This window comes from Anabrus simplex, chromosome 2, assembly GCF_040414725.1.
Source record: "Anabrus simplex isolate iqAnaSimp1 chromosome 2, ASM4041472v1, whole genome shotgun sequence".
Classification (NCBI taxonomy): domain Eukaryota; kingdom Metazoa; phylum Arthropoda; class Insecta; order Orthoptera; family Tettigoniidae; genus Anabrus; species Anabrus simplex.
In genome coordinates, this window is record NC_090266.1 from 60,587,693 (window position 1) to 60,604,656 (window position 16,964).

Here is a 16,964-nt window from a genome sequence, read left to right on the forward strand (position 1 = left end):
TCGGAGAGGCAGCTCCGCTGCTGACATTCTCCAACTACTCATAGCCTGTTCGTGGCTAGCCACCTTTTTATATCCTGATGATGGAGTACTAGTACCTTCGGGGCTCGGCCGGTGTGGGAACATTCTTGTTTCATGCTCGAGAAGTCGCACGGGGAAACCAGGCGAACGGAACAGGAGGAGAAGACTCGACATGTCCTCGGGCCGTTTGGAAAGTCCCGGGTCTGGCTCATTCGTCTCTTCCAGGAAATACCCGTGGGGACTATGAAAAGGGCTGACACTTATAAACTGTAGATCAGATATTCCTGTAATTTTGTATTTCACCAGTAACCAGTTTACCCTTCGTAATTCTACGGCACTTGAGATAATTTAATTCTGTCTGGTGTCATTGAGTGCACCACCAAAGATTGTGTAAGTTTTTCAGTCTGTCGAAACACGAAATGTAACATTTAGAACACTATAACGTACCTGTAAAAAACTAGGTTTACAAGTTATGTTAACTGTGTCAACACTTATAAAATGGCTTCCTTCTGAAAACCAACAACAGTAATGCGAAGTGTTGTTTACCACATCAGCCGAGTTCGAAATCGAAGCCGTGATTTGTGATCATCAGCCGGACACACCACGAGAGGATTTGACGTGCCCACACCCGACACCTCAAAATCTGCAGGCTGAGCAGCAGTCACTTGGTAGGCCAAGGCCCTTTGCGCCATGGAATTTGGTTTCGTTTGGTTTGGTAGTAGTTACGTTGACATGCAGAGAAAAGCACAGGATAGGGCGGCATGGAGAGCTGCAACAAACTAGTCCATCAACTGATGACCCAAATAACAACAAAGGTAATGAATTCGTCGCCATAAGACCTATCTGTGTCGGTGCGACATAAAGCAACAAGCAGAAAAGGTAATGAGTAAATAATAATAATAATAATAATAATAATAATAATAATAATAATAATTGAACCGACTCCATTTTCCTCCGCGAGTCCTCCACTTCTTTCTATTCAATAGTCTTCTTTATCTTGAATCCGTTGCCACTCGTTTAAATATTATCTTTAATTTCTCCTATCTGTGTATTCCTTGATCTGCTCCTTAGTTTATTGTTGTTAATCGCTTTTCCCAACCATTCCTCTGCTCTTCACTTTGTTTGTCCATTAGATGGTCAAACATCCCTAATCTTTGACGGAAAGATTGCTCTATACATTATATTCTTTCTTAATCTGTATAGCTTCCAGGGTTGGCGTTTCCCTCAGACTCAGCGAGGGATCCTATCTCTACCGCCTCTAGGGCAATGTGCTGGAGCGTGAGATTTTGGGACGGGGATGTAACTGGGGAGGTGGACTAGTACCTCGCCCAGGCAGCCACACTTGCTATGCTAAACAGGGGTGTTGTGGAGGGATGGGAAGATTGGAAGGGACAGACAAGCAAGAGGGAAGGAAGTGACCATGGCCTTATGTTAGTTACCATTAGGCATTTGTCTTGAGGAGAAGTGGGAAACCGCGGAGAACCACTTCGAAGCTGAGTTGGGAATCGAACCCCTTCTACTGAGTTGACCTCCCGAGGTTGAGTCCTCGTACCATTCTTCAAATTTCGTGACATAGCCCGGGCCTTGAGGGATGGCAGCTAATCAGACTAAACACTACACCACAGAGTACATTGCCGAGTGAAATTATATTTAGCTTGTCACTAATGCAGATGTAAAGATTGGAAGGGATAGACAAGGAAGAGGGAAGGAAGCGACCATCCCGACATTTGCCTGGAGAAGAAGTGAGAAACCACGGAAAACCCATTTGAGGATGGTTAAGAAGAGAATCGAACCCATCTCTACTCGGTTCACATTCCGAGGCTGAGTGGACCCCGTTCCGGCCTTCGTAGCATTTTTCAAATTTCTTGGCAGAGCCGGCAATCGAACCCGAGCCTCCGGGGGTGGCAGCTAATCACGCTAACCACTACACCACAGAGGCGGACTTTAAAGTAAAACACGTCGTTAAATGTAGTTCGAATGTGCGATTATGATATTAACGACAATGTAAAACAACGAGCGTGACTTGTAGTTTTCTTGGGGCTTACTCATATCTCTACTGGTTAGAGTACAGCTTTCAAGGATGAATATGATGGTAATTTTGTGAAGTACCAGTCTCACTCTTAAGCCCGTATTCACCAACGTGAATAAAAGCTTTTTTTATCTAGTGGGTTAACGTCTTACCGACACAGATATGTTTTATGGCGTCGATGGGATAGGAGTTGGAACGAGGCGGCCGTGGCCTTAATTAAGGTACAGTCCCAGAATTTGCCTGGTGTGAAAATGGACAACCACGGAAAACCATCTTCCGGGCTGCCGACAATTGGATTCGAACACACTATCTCCCGGATGTAAGCTCACAGCTGCTCGTCCCTAACCGCACGGCCAACTCGCCCGGTGTAAAAGCTTTTATCTTCGTTTAAAGCTAAGAAAACTGAGAAAAAAATGTAGGCCTAAATTTGTATTCAGCAATATCATGTCGGATAATGGGCATTATCCTGGTTCAAAATTTTAGCGGAAAAAGGCCGCCCGGTAAAATAGGAAAGCTGATGTAGTAGCCTTTGAAGATGGCAGCTCGTAGGCGACTGGACTATTTAACGGAAAGTGAAAATCGCAACGACGAGGAAATTTACTATTATTATTCAATAAATCATCCTCGGTGGATACATTGAAAACTAGAATGGCACTGATTTAAACAGATTTTAGGTTATCTAAAGCAGTCTTATCTATGATCGAACATAATTTGGAATTCCCAACACACTACTAACACTACTACTAAAATGTTTTCATTCCTACCCTGAAGGGGGAGGCGGGCCTCTTAGACGGTGACGCCGTCTCTCAGGCCGGGAGATTTGTTACGGTGAAGCTGCTCGGAGAAGGTGAGGGGGGTTAGCGGCAGTAGCCTATACTAGGAACCGTCCCGGCATTCGCCTTAGTGCAGGAGAATGGGAAACCACAGGAAACCATTCTCAGGACAGCCGACGGTTGGGGCCAGCCATGAGGTCCAGTCCTGCCCGTCTCCCGTATGCAGAGGCGTAGAGTCACGGTAGAGACGTGGCCACGTATGAGCGAGCATCTACCGACCGTAAGATGAATTCTCGATTTAGATTATATCCTGTATGGGTGATGATTGTACGAATAAAAACCTGCAACCTGTTTTCCAGTCATTGACCGGGTCAGGGAGGATAGGAACTGTGCCGGCTGCCGAAGCCTGTCGCACTCCTCTGGGGCAATGATTTATGACTGACAGGATGGCGTGTCAGATGCGACCGGCGTTGAGAAGCAAATTGTCATTTAATAAGCTTTGTCATCACCCAAGATAAGGTAAGCTAAATCCGAACTAGAAAAAGTTAGAAAAATGGCCAAATATTGAGAACTCTGCTTAGGGGGTAGGGAATGAAATTGTCTTTGTTTTGTTCAACTACTAAACCGCACAACTGTGCGTAACACTGAATTAGTCACTGGGAAATACAACCTATACAGCTCTTTACGGAGAACAATTCGAACTATTGCATGAAAGGCTCACAAATAATAACAAATGAGTACATTTCTTACGAAAGTTTAAACAAAACATACATTAATTCACACACTCACACACGCGCGCGCGCACATAATATCTAAACCCAATTCAAGAACTCGTTGAAATATGTCAGTGCAATGTATAATTTGGAATGCCATAAACCGAGATATTCCTTCACCAAAGAAAACATAGATGGGTCATAAATAAAGAGATATTTCAAGGACAAATTCCTAAAACTCTGTACAACCAAGTAATCTGCTGAATACTAGAATAGCACAAGTTCGGTTACATTTTAACAAGGATTATTTGTTTTACAGTTAACTGATCTGTAAGTACAGCTCTTGGGGATCATCAGACCAGTCCCTGGATTTTCGGGAAACAGATATGACAGAGCAGCATCTTCAGTTGCTTTTCAAAAACTGTCCTGTGAAGTACCAGTACGGAGTGCAATGTCATTTCAACAAGTCCTATAAGCAGCTGCTGCCCCTACTTTATGTAACACTTCTGGGGGAAACTCGTTGCCTTACAACACGAAATATGCTTATGCGTTTACGTCTTTTCCTAAAATATGTCCATATTTCAAGCTGCGTTTCCATTTCTGGGAGGAGGTACCAAGCAGGTTAGGTCAGTGCGTTGCAGCACGACTACCTACAGCTATACGTACTTCGGTAGGCTGCTGGGTTCGAATACCCCGTTGGCCATCCTCGAAAATGGTTTCTCGTGGTTTCTCATCTTCATCTTCAGGAAAATGCCTTGATGGCACCTTCCTCCAATTTCTAGCACGTGCAATTACACTCACAGGCAACACCCTCACACAGCATACATCCTCGGACACTCCTGGCACTAAAAGCCAGATGCTAAAAAATAAAATGTTAATCAATCAACGATTTGTTGTGTCTTCTAGTGAGGAGTGTTGTAGCAGGTATAGGCCCTACATAGAATAGCTGACATTGGAAACGCCATGCCCATGCGTGAAGCTGGTGGGTCTAGGCCTGATCTTCGTACAGAGGACCGTGCAGAGGGCCCCCAGCAGTAATACTCGCCAAATCGCGGCAGTGGTAGGAGTGCACCGTCCTACGAACATAACTGGAAGACCGGCCACATCAGTATCATTTGCGGTGTGTTCAGCACTATTGGAAATAAATTATGCACCGCAGATAGCCTTCTGTGAATAGATCCATCCTCAACCCTGAGACTTCATGAATCATATTTTGTTCACAAATGAGGTCTCGTTTACGAGGAATGGCAGCTTCAGTTTGACAACAACCGAGCTCGATAGCTGCAGTCGCTTAAATGCGGCCGGTCTTCCAGTATTCGGGAGATAGTAGGTTCGAACCCCACTGTCGGCAGCCCTGAAGATGGTTTTCCGTGGTTTCCCATTTCACACCAGGCAAATGCTGGGGCTGTACCTTAATTAAGGCCACGGCTGCTTCCTTCACACTCCTAGGCCTTTCCTGGCCCATCGTCGCCATAAGACCTATCTGTGTCGGTGCGACGTACAGCCACTAGCAAGAACAAGGAATATTACCTCATTTTCTGAGTGAGTCAGTGGGGAAAGTGATCTAATAGCTATCCTTGATATAGGCGCTCAGCAATACTCAATAGGAATATGGCCCTTGTTTGTAATCGCTAACATGCGAATACGTGAAGGACAAGGGTTATCATGCTCTGCGAATAGAACTACGTGTTGCCCTCCTTCCTTAAGCACGAGAATAGTCCATGAACTGAGAATAGGCCTATATTTTCATGTTGTCTTAGTATCGAGTGGACCGGAACTACAGTTGTGGAGCCACGGAAAATCATCTTCAGGGCTGCTTACGGTGAGATTCGAACTCGCCATCTCCCCAATGCAAGCTCACAACTACGCGACCCTAACCGCACGGCCAACTCGCTCGGTCGGAAGCGTCTAACAGACCTCACCAGAGGGCACGTTACTGTATGTCAGAGGTAATTGGGGCATCATTACCTGACACAGCACTTCCCTGGAATCAGGAAGATCATCATCATCATCATCATCATCATCATCATCATCATCATCATCATCTCCTAATGTTAATGTAGGGTTGGCAGAGAATCCAGGCTCATCTTCGGGCCTTGGTCGGAGGTTTAATTTCGGATCCTGTTCATCTTACCCTGCTGTGGTCATATCGAAATCGCCGGGATTCGAAGCCGGGACACTCCGATTTGAAGTCGATTGGTAGATTGCTTTTTGACAGACGTTTGTACTGAAGTCTTCTAATAAATGAGAAGTTCAGTGGTTCGCTCCACGTTTCAACCTATTCATTATTCTCCGAAACTTTCTTCCTATAACTTGCATGGACAGGAAATATTTGCATTACTCAGTGGAAAAAGGAAAGACTTTGCACAACGGCATTTTCTGCTTTTGTATTCTGAAACTAAAATAAACCGTCTCTGCAAGCTAAATAGAACATCAAAAGTAAATGAAACAAGCGAAAGAAGCGGCCGTACATCAGTCTATCAAGCTGGCGGGTTGCCGGTTTTCCTAGTGCGAGTTCTGTGTGGATTCTAGAGCAAAAGCTAGCAACAGTAGCACTTGTGATTCGGTCGTTAACAACGAAATGTCACAGCTGACATGCACTTAGAGATAAACATCCTGACTGTCACTACTCACCTCTGTCCATTGCCAGTAAAATTGAAATACATTAAAATGAAGAGGGTAATTGAATAATTGGGTGGTACGCTGTCATTACCATGCAAGTCGTAGCTCAGCATCTTGTTCTAGGAAGGGAGACAGAAAGGTGGCGAAGAGAAGTGGAATCTCTTAGGGGATGAAAGGAATCAATTGTATCGCCCAGAATACACTCAACCACTGAACGGGTAACCGGGTTTTCAGATCTGTATTCCGGGAACTCGGGTCCCTTCATAAACCCCAGTTCTGCTGCGTGGTCGTCCTCATATCCGAGTGACTAGGCCTACTTAATAAATGTGGTAGGCATTATCACAAGGCGTTTTACTTACGAAAAATGTTTTGACACATGTTTATCGAGGTACTGACCAGTGAATGCTGCTGAGGATCAGACTGGGAGGACCTGCTATACTAAACAGGGGTCTTGTGGAGGGATGGGGAGATTGGAAGGGATAGAGAAGGAAGAGGGAAGGAAGCGGCCGTGGCTTTAAGTTAGGTATCATCCCGGCATTTGCCTGGAAGAGAAGGGGGAAACCACGGAAAACCACTTCGAGGATGGCTGAGGTGAGAATCGAACCCCACCTCTACTCAGTTGACCTCCCGAGGCTGAGTGGACCCCGTTCCAGCCCTAGTGGGCCCTACCACTTTTCAAATTTCGCGGCAGAGCCGGGAATCGAACCCGGGTCTCCGGAGGTGGCGGCTAAGCACACTAACCGCTACACCACAGAGGCTGCAAACATTAATTATCAATATCTTCAGGATTTATGACAATATAGAAAAAGATAATGAGATATTCATTTCATGTGCGAAAAGGCTAGAATGAAGGCGTACTACACAGGGCTGAGTGGTTCAGACGTTTGAGGCGCTGGCTCTCTGACCCTAAGCTGGCAGGTTCGATCCTGGTTCAATCCGGTGGTATTTGGAGGTGCTCAAATACGTCAGCCTCGTGTCGGTACATTTTATAGCACGTAAAAGAACTCCTGCGGGGTAAAATCCCGGCAACCGAGCTCGATAGCTGCAGTTGCTTAAGTGCGACCAGTATTCAGTATTCGGGAGATAGTGGGTTCGAACCCCACTGTCGGCAGCCCTGAAGATGGTATTCCGTGGTTTCCGATTCCCACACCAGGCAAATGCTGGGGCTGCACCTTAATTAAGGCCACGGACGCTTCCTTCCCACTCCTAGCCCTGTCCTGTCACATCGTCGACGTAAAGCAACTTGTAAAAAAGAAAAAATTCCGGCACCTCAGCGTCGCCAATACTGGGCGAGTTGGTCGTGCGGTTAGGGCTGCGCAGCTGTGAGCTTGCATCCGGGAGATAATGAGTTCGAACCCTACTGTCGGCAGCCCTGAAGATGGATTTTCGTTGTTTCCCATTTTCACACGAGGCTGTACCTTAAATAAGGCCACGTTCGCTTCCTTCCCACTCGTAGGCCTTTCCTATCCCGTCGTCGCCGTAAGACCTATCTGTGTCGGTGAGACGTAAAGCCAATTAAACAAAGCGTCCCCAAAACCCCAAAATGTATTTAGTGGAACGTCAAGCAAATAATGATAGTAGTAATAATAATAATAATAATAATAATAATAATAATAATAATAATAATAATAATAATAATAATAATAATTCGTCGCCATAAGACCTATCTGTGTCGGTGCGACGTAAAGCCCCTAGCAAAAATAATAATAATAATAATAATAATAATAATAATATACTACGCTTCACCACATTTATTTAATAAATTGTTTTATTTATATATTTATTTAGTGTATAGCTTTTAATGCCGATAGTGTCCGGGGTCATATTCGGCTCGCCGGGTGCACTTATTTCTATTTGACGCCCATGGGCAACCTACGCGTCTGGGTGTGAGATGACAGTAATTCCAAAGTGAAAAGGTGAAATCCGTTTCCGCACATAGCCCACTCCTGTCGAATAACACGAAGGATTTTGCTCAAGGATAAAATCCTCATCAGACGGACAAATCACCATCAACAGCGCAATGTGCCCTCACTCCATATGAAGTCCGGCTCCACGGCTAAATGATTAGAGTGCTGGCCTTTGGTCCAGAGTGTTCCGTATTTGATTCCCGGCCCGGTCGTGGTTTTTAACCTTAATTGGTTCATTCCATTGGCCCGGGGGCTGGATGTATGTGCCGTCTTCAGCATTAGAATTAATCATAGTTTGGGCCCATCCTCAAAGACGCGCAGGTCGTCACACTTTTATTATTGTTATTATTATTATTATTATTATTATTATTATTATTATTATTATTATTCATGGTGTGTGTTACTGTAGTCACGTTCTAGTTCGTAAAACATGAGCAACGATTGAGTCACCTAGTAAGTGGTCCTTTGATCCTGGATACCAGTTGCTACGGAATGTTTTTTTTTTTGCTATGGGCTTTACGTCGCACCGACACAGATAGGTCTTTTGGCGACGATGGGATAGGAAAGTCCTAGGAGTTGGAAGGAAGCGGCCGTGGCCTTAATTAAGGTACAGCCCCAGCATTTGCCTGGTGTGAAAATGGGAAACCACGGAAAACCATTTTCAGGGCTGCCGATAGTGGGATTCGAACCTACTATCTCCCGGATGCAAGCTCACAGCCGCGCGCCTCTACGCGCACGGCTACGGAATGGGAGGTGGCATCTCGGACATATTCTGACTCATTTCTCTCCTTATGCTCAGGCGGCTAGAATTATACGATCCACCTCTGGTCCCTAACCCGCTAAAGGAGAGATCCTCACTTGGACTATGTGTAAGTAGGGTAGCATCCTGCTTCATGAATTTACACAGCTCGGAACTTTTTAAGCAAGCCTCGGACCTATGGGAGTAACGGAGTCCCACTCTCATTTGCACAGAGGCATGCAGACTGAACGCTGAAAGGCATAACGGTCTATAATGATAATGTATGCATGTATGTATGTTATTATTGAAAAATCAAAATCCACAACCTGTTTCCAGTCATTCGAATGAATGGAATGAAGCCCCATCTATCAGAGAGGATAGGAATTGTGCCGGCTGCCGAAGCCTGTCGCACTCGTCTGGGGCAATGATTAATGACTGACAAATGAAATGAAATGAAATGATAGTGGAGAGAGTTCCTGGAATGAAAGATGACAGGGAAAATCGGAGTACCCGGAGAAAAACCTGTCCCGCCTCCTCTTTGTCCAGCAAAAGTCTCACATGTATTGACCGGGATTTGAACCACGGAATCCAGCGGTGAAAGGCCGGCGCGCTGCCGCCTGAGCAACGGAGGCTTCTATGTATGCTATTTTTAAAAACTTATTTTATGTCCACGTTGGAGCACTGAAATCAATCTACATACAGTCAAGTCTTATGAATATTGGTTACAGATTTGGTTGATGTTTCTTCTTTTGTTCCCAGAAATGTTTCATTCTCTCTGACCTGGCTGCCCGTTCTTCGTCAGTTATGTTGTACTGTTTGCGTGTATAGGTCCTCAGTTTAAGTCTCACGTCGTTATATCTTAGGATCCTCTTTTCTTCTCTTCTCTGTTTTCAATTTGTTGCATTGTCAAGCCTAATTCATTTAAATGTTCTTGGACTTCTTTGAACCAGTGATTTTTAGTTTTACTTTTCCTATGTATGCTATTATTATTATTATTATTATTATTATTATTATTATTATTATTATTATTATTATTAGACGACTTTGGAGTGGCCTAGGCGTGCTCCCACAGTACAACAGACCCTTCCCCCTATATCAAGGGCTTAAACATCACATCAACATCGTCAGCATTTCAATGCTAACATTTTATGTAAGAAAGAGTTTCATGTGGTATGCTTGTACGTTCTGTTCCTGTGTGTTTAATGAACTATGTTGAATTGTAGAAAATGAGTTCTAGCAAGGAAATAAAGTGTTCCCGGACCCATCTCCATAGAACATATTTTCTTCCCCTGCGTGCGAGGAATGGGTCCTGAAAGTTTGGCCTACATTATTATTACACTCTGTATATATATTTTGTTATTGAATTAACATCGCACTAACTCAGTTAGGTCTTATGGTGACGATGGAATAGAAGCGACAGTCCCAGTATTTGCCTTGTGTGGGATGGGAAACCACGGGATAACATTAATATTTCTGCCGACGATGGTCTTCGAATCCACCATCTTCCGAATGCAAGCGTAGAAGTAATTGTTAATGGAATGCTGTCATATTTAGATGGAAGTTAAGGTTTAAATTTAATGACAGTTAGAGTGGGAAAATAGTATTCTCGGGATTTCAGCCAGATAAGAGATTTCAAACTTAAAAAGCACTTATCCTCTCTCCCCACCCCCACCTCTAAAAAAACAGGAAAGTTGTCTACGTTACTGGTGCTTCTTGATAGTAATCAAGATGTATTCTGTGTTTCTTTTAGAGGCAGCTAGTGAAGGGAAACACTACCTTCAACGCATTTCTTCTGCCTGAACAACCTAAGGTTGACCCTGAGCCTGTTCGTCTGTCCATGACCAGAGACCTGTGGCTGGAGGACGACGCAAAGGAGTACTGGGCCTTCTACTTGCTCAAGGGTTCCGCCATCACCGTGTCGACATGTGTTCGGTAAGTACACGAATAATACTATTTACTGCTAGGACGCTCTGTGTAAACGTTACATCCTTCGTGCCAGGGAGTAAGAGTATGTCATGTTACGGGAGGTTATCCCAAAAATTAAGTCTCATATTTTTTATAAACACAATGAACCATTTATTTCCATAATATAAAATAATTTTAAAGGTTGAACATTTATGTATTCTTCTACACCAGACATCGGCATTCAGCGACTTCTGTGTATGGGCGCACATTGCTGCTCCGAGCTCAAGCCGGTTGGGCAGTAGAACATATGAGTCGAAATCTTCAGTCCCGAAATCTAACGCACTTCAAAATCATGCAGGCTGTATGTAGCTTCGGATATCGAGGATGAAAATTTCACAAAATACAGTATATGGAAAGTCTCTCCTGTCTCTACAGTGAATTTCGTCGACAATTCACACACCTACATTCTTTAGAAAGAGACTTTCTGCTATTCTTTACACCATTTTCTTTAAATATTGATGACGTCCCTGGAGATGTACAACTAGAAGTCATTGATCTGATGTGTGATCCTACACTGAAAGTTAGTTTTAGAACTTCAAGTACATACATTTTTGAATTCTATAAACATTTACCGCAAGACTGCTTCCCTCGTCTCCATCAAAGGGATGCAAAGATAATTTCTATGTTTGGAACGACGTATTCATGTGAGTAACATTTTTCAATCATGAAAATAACAAAATCACGGATGCGATCCACACTCAGCGACGAGCACTTGAGAAATGCGCACAAGTGCAACCAGAGGTTTATCACCGGATATAGAACGACTAGCAAAATGTAAAAAGAAAAACAGTTACCGCGTTTAGCACTGATAGTGATTGTGTAAAAATAAATGCATATTTGTTTTGTAGCTCTCGTGACAGAAAGCATCTATTTTCATATGAAGTTGTTTGAACTTGCTAGCATTATAGTACAAAATGGTATACAAATTGTGTTTTGTGTCGTACCTACCAGAATTTAAACTTTCTTAAACCAAAGTATTTATTACGTTTGTTCATTGTACAATTGTTACGTTTTGATTATGTTTATAAACTTCATTCATGTACTGGTAGTAAATATTTCAGTTCCTATCAGTCTAAAATTTTCTCTACATTTTGCCTTTATTCCACATTCTGCTCTACGTTCTGTAAACCCACAGTATAATGACGCACGCACCACAGGTCGTCCTTTTGAGTCGCGCGCCCTGTTGCGATCAGACAGAGCCCACTGCTGCTCACCTGGACACACCTCCGTTGCACGCGCGCCGACTCCTCTTCTACACAATCACCATTTCGGTCGATGCATTTTTGTAGACGTGACAGTTTTTGTACGCCTATGTATTACCAGCTCGCCGCCATGCCGTTGAGGAAGCGATGAACCTTATCTTCCACTTCATCGTCGGTGTTTGCTTGAATTATCACGGCTTGGGCGAAGAGGAATGATGCCACTTGCGTGATTGTTGTTTGGTCTTCACCGCTATGCAAATGTAAAGGACAACGTTTTGGACTCGGCTGTCTCGGGTGAAGGAACATGGGTTCCACTTCACACTTGAGATCAAACAACAATCACGCGAGTGGCGGCATCCCTCTTCTCTCAAGCTGCGAATATTCAAACACCGACGACGAGGTGAAAGATGAGGTTCAACGCTTCCCCAACGGCATGGCGGTGAGCTGGTATGATACAGGCATACAGAAACTATCACAGTGTCTACAAAAATGCATCGACCGGAAATGGTGAGTATGTAGAAAAATAGATAAATGTTCAGTCTTTAAAATGATGTAAATATTATAGAAATAAACGGTTCTTTGTATTTATAAAAAATGGGAGGCCTTATTTTAGCGATTACTCTCGTATATTGGGTCCTCATAGTACCTGTACATGTCACCGATTTAATTTTCATTAGTTAGCAGAAGAAAAAGAATTAAAAAATGAAGATACAATTTTCTGAAATATGTTGATGTAGGCCTTCTACAATATTAGGTCTAATACTGCCCCTGTTTATAAAACTTGAGAATTATGTCTTGAAATGCAGCTATTTTTGACTTAAACTCTAGTCCTGGCACGGAAGAAATAGCAAAAGAGGCAGGAATAGCCTTAAAATGCCACAAAATCAATTTCATACTCTACATTGCCATCTATATTTTAGATTTTCAGAAACGATTCTTTATATCAGATCTGGGTTAAATACAGGAAACTTTATTATTTCCGCAGAATGCCGATAATTGAAGATATATTCGAAAAATCCTGCCATTTATGTTCTAGGTATCGCAATATTGAATATTTAAAATAAAATAAAAATCTTGCTTGTAGTTTAACGCGATCGTGGATATCGCGATCATAACATAAAGACCTTCAGGTGCCGGGCTGAGTGGCTCAGAAGGTTAAGGCGTTGGCCTTCTAACCCCAACTTGGCAGGTTCGATCCTGGCTCAGTCCGGTGGTATTTGAAGGTGCTCAAATACGACAGCCTCGTGTCGGTAGATTTACTGGCACGTAAAAGAACTCCTGCGGGACTAAATTCCGGTACCTCGGCGTCTCCGAAGACCGTAAAAGTAGTTAGTGGGACGTAAAACAAATAACATTATTATTATTATTATTATTATTATTATTATTATTATTATTATTATTAGACCTTCAGGAATCCGAACCATTGGTATATATAAGTTTTCATTTCAAATATTCTACATGCATTGGCTGGGAATCAAACCGCATCCCACTTGACGAGAGTGTAATGACGATATCACTCGGCTATCACGTTCCATATATCTAAAATACAGTAGTTTGAAGCATTTCTGACACAAACTTTTATTATCATAACAGGTACAAAGGCCATCCAGAAATTAAGTTTCCCTAATTCTTTTCTTGTAAGGTAAATTTATTTAGCTGAGAAATACGAGCATGCGCTACAGATCTGGCGTAGCAATCATATACTGTGCAGGCCGGAGAAGTGTCTGGTGTCAGTAGCGTAGCAGCATTGGCTCGAAATGGCGGCTCGTATTCTTTCCCCCGCCGCCTGCGAGGTTCGGGCTGTGATAAAGTTTGTACGGACATTGCAACGGGCCATTCAAAACAAGAGGCGTGGAATGCTCACTGCAGCTGTTATGCTGATCCCTGGCAATGCTCACCCACATACGGCTCGACGCTCAGCGACAGTTCTGCGGGAGCTCGGCTGGGAGGCGTTTGATCATCCACCGTACAGTCCTGACCTTTGTCCCAGTGATTTTCATCTTTCCTTGTACGTCAAGAAATTCCTGACCTCCGGTCACCATTTTTACTCGGACAAAGAGCTGAAGACGAATGGCATGCGCTGGTTCCATTCCCAGGCGGCAGACTTCTACGACACAGACATACAAAAGTTGATCCCACGATATAACAGATGTCCCACTTCTGGTGGTGATTATGTTGAAAAATAGCTCCAGCATTGCCGTATCGGGTGCAAATAAAGTTTTTCAAGTAACAATGCTGTCTTTTTTTTAAAAAAGGAAACTTAATTTCTGGATGGCCCTCGTAGATAAAAAATAATACTTTCGGTGAGAATGTGTCGTACGTGTCTTCAGTTCGTAGACTGGTTTTGCAGCTCTCAAAATCACTTCATCCCGTGCTAACATGTCTGAAACTATCGCGTGTATGTCCACCGCTTAGTCCCGTTTCCTGATAGGGGTCGGGGTTTATCAAACAATCACATTCTGTATCTAATTTAACATGTCCATACCTTGCCACGTACTGTCTGCACTTCACTCCAAAACTCGTGGGTATCCCAAGAAGTGCCCTTTCATACTATTACTTCCGGTCAAATTTTGCCAAAATTGTTCTTCTTTTTCACCAACTTGATTCCACATTTCTTCAGTTGCGATTTGATCTCTCCATCTCCCAACAAACGTTCTTCTGTGGCTCCACATTTCAAATATTTCTATTCTCTTTCTTCCTGCACTGTATATTATCACTAAGCTATTTCACTTCCGTGCACTGTCATGCCTCACACAAACTTCTTCAGTAACATCTTTAGATATTAAGGCCTAAGGAGTGATGGAACTTTCAAATTGTCAACCGAATGCATCAGGATTAGATTCTGTACTTCGAGCATAGAATAGGAGCCTAATCCAACTACGCTTCACAGACGATCTTGTCTCCTCGATCGACAGAGTGGCTGCATGGTCTTCAACTTGCATTCGGGCGATAGTGGGTTCGAACCCCAATGTCGGTAGCCCTGAAGATGGTTTCCCGTTTTCATACCAGGTAAATGTTGGTGCTGTACCGGTCGCTTCCTTCCAACTCCTAACCCTTTCCTACCCCATCGTCGCCATAAGACGTATCTGTGTGGGTGCGTCGTAAAGCAAAATTGTAAAATTAGGAAAAGGGAAGAAAACGTTTCCTCGAATTGATTTACTGTAATGGAGAAATTTATTATCGTACCGGAGGACCCCGCAGCATTCGTTATAAATAGATCATGTCTTGTTTTGAAATTGCTCCATGCGCTGCCTGGGTACATTTAAAATGTTTACTTTTAGGATTTGTATTTCCTGTTAATTATGTGTGAAATGTTCTTTTTTTATATTTCTCTATTGTGACGTTGACTATTAATATACGAACTTAAAAAATGTTTTACATCGCACCGAGCCTTTATGGCGATGATGGGATATTTTTCAAATTACAAAAGTAAGTGATAACTGTATGTATTTACACGAAGCGCTATAGATATGAAATATAGGGTTCCAACTGTCATTGGAACTGTCACCAATCAGCCTAGAGACCCCCAAAACTGTAAATTCAGTACAGATATTTTGGACATTTTATTTCTCACCGTTTATAACCCGCATGTCGATGGAGGCTGAACGTGGATTCTACGCTAATATGAGTCGTTTCCGATTTTTTTTACTCGCCCCCACTCCACCCCTAGGGGTGCTAGGTATGTCTTACTCCCAGGGGCGTAGCCGGGGGGGAGGTTAGAACACCCATGGCATTTTTACAAAAATAAAATATACAGAAACAGAAAATAAACTAAATAAACATTCAGAGAGACAATTGTAGACCCAACAGATCTGTAATCACTTATAATGACAAGTCACCCGTACACCTTTCTACCCCCACACCACGGCGGTGCTTCTCTCCAGATAGTATCAACTCATATGTGTACCAAGTTTGGTTGAAATTGCAGGTTTGTCCGTAGTCTAATCGTTTAATTTCGCCGATAGGGTACCTTAGTAACCCGCTTAGTACAGAATTTATTGCGGGCTAGTGTAGGACTTCGCCTGCATTTACTGGAGGGTTCATTTAATGATTTGATTTTATGATTACACAAAGTTCAATGAACTTGGAGACCTATCAATGTCTCATAATTCACCAGCGAGTAATTCCGGTGAGATTAAATAAAAATTAAGCAAATCGGTCCGGTAGAACGGACTTACGGATTTGCGGAAGCTGTTTGTAGTAAATTATTTTAATATAGAGATTGTTAACTTTTTATCGTGTGTATCGTTTGCGTAACAGTTTTCATACATGAATGTCTTATTCTGCATTAGACGCGGAACATTTCTAGATTAGATTAAATTAATTTTATCTGACAAGATTGCGGCCATTATGCCCTCTCTTCTCATCAGGTTATCAAATACAATACTGCTACATTAAGAATGCAAATTAGTTATCTTACAATCATTAATACAGTAGGCTGATACAGCAATACAAAGAAAATTCCGTGCCATGTGCAGTCCAGTGGCAGTCTTAACCTGGCTTCACAGCCAGAGATGACCTGCAGATATTGGAGAATCACATGAGCAGCATAACGCCTTCCTCAGCCGTATTTCTCGACTGGATCCACTATCTTCCATATCAGCAACACTTGAGATTGAATGAAACACGTTTCAGCCCTCAGTCTACGTGTACAATTGACCGGGCGAGTTGGCCGTGCGGTTCGGGGCGCGCGGCTGTGAGCTTGCATTTGGGAAATAGAGGGTTCCAACCCCACTGTCAGCAGCTCTGAAGATGTTTTTCTATGGTTTCCCATTATCACACCAGATAAATGCTGGGACTGTACCTTAATTAAGGCCATGGCTGCTCCCTTCCCACGCCTAGACCTTTCCTACCCCATCGTCACCATAAAACCTACTGTATCTGTGTCGGTGCTTCGTAAAGCAAATTGTAAAAGTAAAAAATAGAAAAACTAGTAGAATCCTTGGACGTTCTGTGATCGAACTGAGGGTGACGTGCTTTTGAACAAATGAGTGGA

At 43.1% G+C, this 16,964-nt stretch overlaps 1 protein-coding gene across 1 annotated transcript in view; it reads left to right on the forward strand.

Moving 5' to 3' along the window:
- Positions 1-16,964, forward strand: part of LOC136863865 (uncharacterized) — a 299,485-nt gene that overhangs the window by 208,974 nt on the left and 73,547 nt on the right. The window contains exon 3 of the mRNA XM_067140225.2: positions 10,552-10,733. Within this exon, the coding sequence (XP_066996326.1) occupies positions 10,552-10,733 (182 nt within the window). The remainder of the gene's footprint in view (positions 1-10,551; positions 10,734-16,964) is intronic.